The 6,481-nt window shown below is 40.9% G+C and overlaps 1 protein-coding gene across 1 annotated transcript; it reads left to right on the plus strand.

Moving 5' to 3' along the window:
• The first annotated feature begins 1,057 nt into the window (after positions 1-1,057).
• On the plus strand, positions 1,058-5,908 carry LOC103474322 (dehydrogenase/reductase SDR family member 13-like). Its single transcript, XM_008425193.2, has 5 exons — positions 1,058-1,227; positions 1,956-2,074; positions 3,419-3,542; positions 3,656-3,982; positions 4,113-5,908. Exons 1-5 carry the CDS (start codon positions 1,107-1,109, stop codon positions 4,370-4,372), a joined length of 951 nt encoding a protein of 316 aa, XP_008423415.1. The 5' UTR covers positions 1,058-1,106; the 3' UTR covers positions 4,373-5,908.
• Positions 5,909-6,481: the final 573 nt, after the last annotated feature.

The raw sequence follows: 6,481 nt of genomic DNA on the forward strand, positions 1-6,481 counted from the left end.
TCAATAAACTCATCATTGTTCATTATTCTGCCTTCCTTGTGTTCTTGCATGTGGGTTAGAAACCTTAAAGCCAACATGACAGTCATGAACATAAATAAGGCTTCATGAATATTTATGACTGTTGTCATAAAGCGTCATTCGGTAAATTGACACTTTTAATACAAAGTTGACATTCAAAATGTCTTTTGTTATGACAACTTAACATTAACTAAAATCATTACTGATATGAATTTGTTATAAAAGTATTACTGATTGCACTTTAAAAATTGGGTAACTTTGTTAAAGGTAAAGTTTAAATGGTAATGATTTATTGGTTAATGTCAAATTGTCATAGCAAAGGCATTTTGAATGTCAACTTTGTATTAAAAGGGTCATAATTTACCGAAGGCTTATTCATGTTCATGACGGGTGTTATGTTTATGAAAGTGTCATGTCGGTCTTATTCACCCTCTTTCAAATAAAGTGTTACCCACATTTGATCACGTTGCAAGCTCTGGATGGCTGCAGGACTGTTTTGCACGTCAGTCTCTAAAATGTGACGGTATATAAAAAAAACATCAAACTATTCAAACCGTAAATTATGGATGACCAACAAAGTTCAACATCTGTTGAAATGCAGCCTTCAGATGTGGAGACAGAGCCAACTACAGCCGGGACCTAAGAAGAGGCATCCAGACCGCAAAAGCAGATTTCACAATGAAAATGAAGAAAAAACTGGCTCAGAATAACACACAGCAGGTCAGGTAAGGCTTAGAGCATCTTACAAAATATCGGGGAGATCAAACCCAGGTTGCTTGCCTAAACCTAACCCCTCCTGGTGGAAGAACTGCACCTCTTTGTTGCAACAGTTGAGGTGGGATGGTTACACACTCCCACAAAACACCGCCAGTCTCACGGTTTTAAACCCTTTCTCTTCAGGAGCACCAAATACTGTGGGTAAAAAGTACACCCAAAAAAATCACCTGGACTATATGGAGTACTTTGCGAAGTGGTATATTAGTTGGCCACAAGATGGCAGTAATTTGCCCAACATTCATAAGACCTGAGTCAAATGTGTAGRAAAGAAGAAGACAGAGAGGCCAACACAGACAGACTCAGACACCAGCATGTATTTGTATCTGGTAACAGCAGCTGTTTGGGTCTATGTTCTGGTTTTCTACGGCCTGTTTAAAGGAACGAGATGCTTGAGTCCTGCTTGGCTGAAGGGGAAGACTGTTGTTGTAACAGGTAAACGAATCCATTGTTTGTTTAAACCACATGCAAAAAAACTTCGGAAAAAGAGCAAAACAAGAAACTAAAGTCCAATTCCGGTTCCGTCGGCTTCAGGAGAAATTCCTCTGCAGTTCTGGTCCATTTTATCATGAAAGTCGGATAAAACGGCTCAAGAAATTTCTTACGTTTTCACAATCAATTTAAAGTCATTTCCATATTCTACCTATAGTAAATTGTAAGACATGCTGTGTGATTTCATTCATCCTGGAGGTCATTTGCAGTTTATGCGGTTTATTAATCTGACATTTTGAAAGGAAAAAAAACTTTTCCAATAAAGGAAAATAGAATGTAACAGAGTTTATAGAAAACACGAAGTAGGGATGTGATATATCCCTGCTAATGAAATTTGTTTTAGAAAGGTGATGTTGATTATAGAACACTATTTTTAATCATTGATTCTCGTCAACAATATTCTCACAAAAAGATTCTCTTCACAACCCGGATAATAGTTCATAGTAGCTACAGGAGTATTACTACTCCCCATATGTAGATCAAGGTTGTAATATTAATAGATCAATTTCAGGACTTTTTCCATTTAAAATATGCAATAAATGTGAGTATGCTATGGACAGAAATGATTCTGTAAAAGGATCTTGGGTCTTGCCTTTGGTTAGCTTTCTGATGAAGCATTGCTGTATCAGCTATTGAGTTTGATGTGTTTGTGAATTGGTTTTACTGCCTAGGAAGCAACACTGGCATTGGGAAAAGTACCGCCCTGGAACTGGCAAAGAGAGGAGCTCGAGTGATCCTGGCCTGTCGCAACAAGGAGAAGGCTGAGGCTGCAGCGTTTGACATCCGCTCAGTAAGACCCAATCAGTTCAAAATACAGGGCTTTTACTTCACAGAATGTAATAGTTTATTTCCACTGAGTGGTACAGCACGGGTTGGTGGGGTTGGTACGCTATTTTATGATCCTGAATATTCAGGAGAGCCTTTCCACCGCCAGCTAGACTCTCACTGGGCAGGCAGTGTTGAACCTGATGCCTCACATTGCGTCATACTACTGCAACAACAAACGTGACTTGCTCTTTGTTGCAGGCTGTAAAACGTCTTGTACCCCAATTTATATGGAGTGAAAATAGTCTCAAAATATCTGTGTGTGTAAAAAAATTTGTGCGTGTGTAAAAATATTTGTGCATGTGTAAAAATGGATTTGTAACTCGTGTTACAAATCGAAACATGATTTGTAAGCCATAAAAACAAAATAAACCTTTTCCTACGCCTACAAATGTTGAAAAAGTATGCAGTCGCCAAATACACACACACAAAACTGCAGTTACGTACAGATCTGGTTACAAGTGCACAACTATCCATTTTTACAGACGCACAAATTGTTTTACACATGCACAGATATTTTGAGACTATTTTCATTCCATAAATTTATGGACTGTTGATGCCAAAAACTCCACCCCAACCATACTTTACCATGGTCTTATGAACTTACATTTGAAGAAGTCCAGGACTGGTCTGGTACGGGCTACTGCTCTTCCACTTGGAACGATTTCCTTAATATTGGGAGATTGGTGATCGGCCGATACTTGCATGTGAAGCCGATCTTATCAGCAACCTTTGCTGATCGATCTCAGTAAAGATCTAAAGATCACCCACTGTCCTCTTCTGCTCTACAGTGAGAGAGGTATGACTGACAGACTTGTCATGTCTGCATGCCTGCAGTTAATAGTCACCACACTGTTTCCATCTCAGCAACTTTCTTGCTATATTTAGAGACATTTCAGACAAAACAAAGTGGTATCGGCCAAATTTGGAATCGACAAGCCAGGCCTTTTTAAAGATTGGCAATCAGCCAGAAAGCAGCAGTCAGTGCATTTATTACTTTGGGGAATCCCAAAGTGAGCTGGAGCATGTCATTATGGAGAAGGATTCTTTTTACCTTTGTGATCTGATCTAACATAAGCAGAAGTTGAGGATAGAGGAGTGTAACCCTGACTCATTATTTTATTTCTCCCTATTTTAGAAAAGTCATGAATATGAAGTGACTCAAATGGAAGCAACCAGTGATTTAAGATGAGCCTCAGCACAGAGCGGAAAACAGATAGCAGAACTAAAACTAGTAAAAATATAAACTCAGAATGCCGTTTTATTTTCCTCCTGCTGCAGCCGTTCTTACCAATGCTTTGTGCTTTAGGAGAGCGGGAACCCCCAGGTAGTGTTCATGCAGCTTGATCTGGCAAGTTTAAAGTCAGTTCGCAGTTTTGCTGAAACCTTTCTTAAGACTGAACCTAGACTGGACATCCTCATCAACAATGCAGGTGATGTTTGAACAACCAGTCGCTTCCCAGTAAGAACTTTTATACTGTGTTTTGCATGAAAACAGAAATAAAAAAAAAGCTAAAAATAACTCGCGATTGGTTCTGTGTTTCAGGTGTTGTAGGTCCTGGCTGCACTGAGGAGGGCTTTGACCTGGCCTTTGGGGTCAACCACCTGGGTCACTTCCTGCTGACCAACCTTCTGCTGGAGCGGCTCAGGCTCTGTGGCCCCAGCCGAGTCATCACCGTGTCTGCTCTCCTGCACCGCATTGGGAGCATTGACTTCCAGCGGCTGGCTCCACAGACAGACGGGGTGCCTCCCCAGTCTGCCTGGTCCAGCCTTCAGGCCTACTGTAACAGCAAACTGTGTAATGTGCTCTTCACCAGGGAGTTGGCCAACCGGCTGGAAGGCACTGATGTTACCTGTTACACCCTGCACCCAGGTCAGTGGCTGCATCTCCTGCTGCTTCTGTAAAGGTTTGCTGGAGTTTCATGATGGCATTTAATTCTTTAAATGTTCAGTAAGGCTGTTTCAGTGAAGTTTGCTGTGGTTTTGGCCACTGACCACTGCAGGAGTAATCTACACAGAACTGTGCCGTAATCTGAGCCAGTGGCTGCAGCTCCTCCTGATGCCCTTAGCCAAGCTGTTCCTCCTGGACCCCAGCGGAGGATGTCAGACCACCCTGTACTGCGCCCTCCAGGAGGGCATCGAGCCGCTCAGTGGTCGGTACTTCTCCAGCTGTGCGCTGCAACAGGTTGGAGCCAACGGGCGAGATGATGGCCTGGCAAAGAAGCTTTGGGAAGTAAGTGAGAGGTTAACAGGCATGGCCTGAAGCACCAGAGACTGCCTTAGAGCCATTCACAACTCTTATAAAGTCCAACTTGTGTCTGAATTTTCATGCACTTCTTTCGTTTGCTTTAATAAAATTGAGGATCCCTTGAATGTTTTCTGTATGTCTATCGCCTGATGTCATGTATGAAGTCTGCAGAGTTTCATTGAGCAGATAAGAGATCATATGATGACAGCATTTTTGAATGCATTGTGGGACATGTGGTTCTTCACCCTCATCTTTTTACCTTTTCTGAATTTGATGATTGGAATCACTGACAGCATCAGGACCCTCATRTAGAAAAGAATGCACAGCTTTCCTGCTAAAAGTTAGTGAGGAACAAATTTTGAAAAGTGTGGTTCTCACGCATGTAGCTCTGCACAAATCCCAATTTGTGTGAGATAAAGTGCAGCTGCTGGTCCTGATTGGACCGCCTATCATAAGAACATGTGTTAATTAGTATAAATACCCAGAAGGCTGACACCACATCCAAATAACCATGGATGGTGAACCGTTACCTGCTAGTAGAAGCAGGTAACGGTTCCTGCTTCTAGTAGCATCTGACAGTAATTATTACATATTTTAAAAAAATTATCTCTTTCCAGGGCACACAAGGTCACTTCACTAAAAATAAAAAAAATGTAACAAAACATTCCAAATAGAAAACAAAACGGAACATTTAGAGCATAAAATGATGGAATGAGTTGATTAATTCAAGTGGATATACTTGTTTGAACAGCAGAGTGTTCAGCTGGCATCTAAAGACAGTGTTTGAGAGAGAGCTTTGTGTTGAATGGGGAATGTGGAAGTTTATTCCTAATAGAGAAATCATGTGTTGGACCAGACCAACATGCTGCTACATTTATTAGTCAATTCTGCTCATATAAATTGCACCTTTACAGAAAGGAGAAGCTTTCTATTCATAAAGGAGCATTCACAAAGCTGGAATGGCTCGACTGCAGGATGACTGTCTGACCTGCCAGCAGCTCCAGCTGCTGTTAACCCACAGCTCCTTTAAGGCTGGGACAAGTTCTGGACAGAGCTCCAGGGTGACCACTCTGGACAATCTGAAGACTAATAAAGCATCAACACGTCCCAACAGATCAATATGATCTCTCAACACACACTCAATCACTGGCGATGTTCTCTATTAGTGCCAAAGTTGACATTGTTCCACTGTTGCGCACATCTTTGTGGTGGACAAGGTGTGATTCTCTACACACCTTGTCCACTGTCAGAATCATTAAACTTGACCTGTTTGGAGCTGATCTGCTGATCCAACCATGTTTTCTTTTTCAGTCAGAATGAATGTGCCCCTTAATATTTGCAGACATTTTCTGTTACTCGGGGTGTAGACCGACGGGACGAAAACCAAGGAAATTTACTGTTTACATCCGACTGCGATTTTCACAACATTTAGTTTTATTATATTTATTAATTTTGTGTGTGTGTGTGTGTGATCGTTACCTAATTTTATGAGGATGTATGTGGTTCAGTTTCATTGTTTAAGTTTAATTAATAAAAGATTAAAGTCATAAACATTGGGTTTGATGCTCTTTGTATTAAATGACACTGAAATGAGTTGGGTTTCAGTGTATTTAGGTGAGTTTTGGTGCTTTGTTAGTTTATTACTGTCCACAAAAAAGTGCACATTTTCTCAGCAAGTAATGAATTAGTGTATATTTATTCCACGTTAATTTTTCTACATGCCGACTTGTGTGTAAAATATGGCACATTTTCTTGTGCGTACGCACACTTTATATCTGACCCAACTAATTAACTTTAGGCCCAAGCCTGAAGTAAAGCCAACATATTATTTTAATAACAAATTTACTGCTTTCAGTTAAGCAATGTAACTTTTCCTTCTTGTAGCTTTTGTTTAGTAGCTCCCAGCTCCATCTTGTTTGTTGCATCCTCAGGGTGAGTCACATGCAAATCGTCTGGAGTGTGTGATTGGTAGAACTGTCAGGTTTGTAGGCCGCCTTGCTCAGACACATTCAACTGCAGGCCAGTCAGTCTCTGTGACCTTCACATCCTTCACATGTCAACTGAACTGCACCTATTAGGAAAACTACCTCAACTTTCTGACTATCACAAATATACATAGTGCAT

The sequence above is a fragment of the Poecilia reticulata genome, linkage group LG13 (assembly GCF_000633615.1).
Source record: "Poecilia reticulata strain Guanapo linkage group LG13, Guppy_female_1.0+MT, whole genome shotgun sequence".
NCBI lineage: Eukaryota > Metazoa > Chordata > Actinopteri > Cyprinodontiformes > Poeciliidae > Poecilia > Poecilia reticulata.

What these genes read in the sequence shown, in the direction of transcription:
- LOC103474322 (XM_008425193.2), top strand. Translation starts at nt 1,107, where the DNA reads ATGTATTTGTATCTGGTAACAGCAGCTGTTTGGGTCTATGTTCTGGTT. An exon ending in CATCCTCATCAACAATGCAG is followed by an intron (nt 3,543 to 3,655) that starts GTGATGTTTGAA and finishes TCTGTGTTTCAG; the next exon opens with GTGTTGTAGGTCCTGGCTGC. An exon ending in CTGTTACACCCTGCACCCAG is followed by an intron (nt 3,983 to 4,112) that starts GTCAGTGGCTGC and finishes TGACCACTGCAG; the next exon opens with GAGTAATCTACACAGAACTG.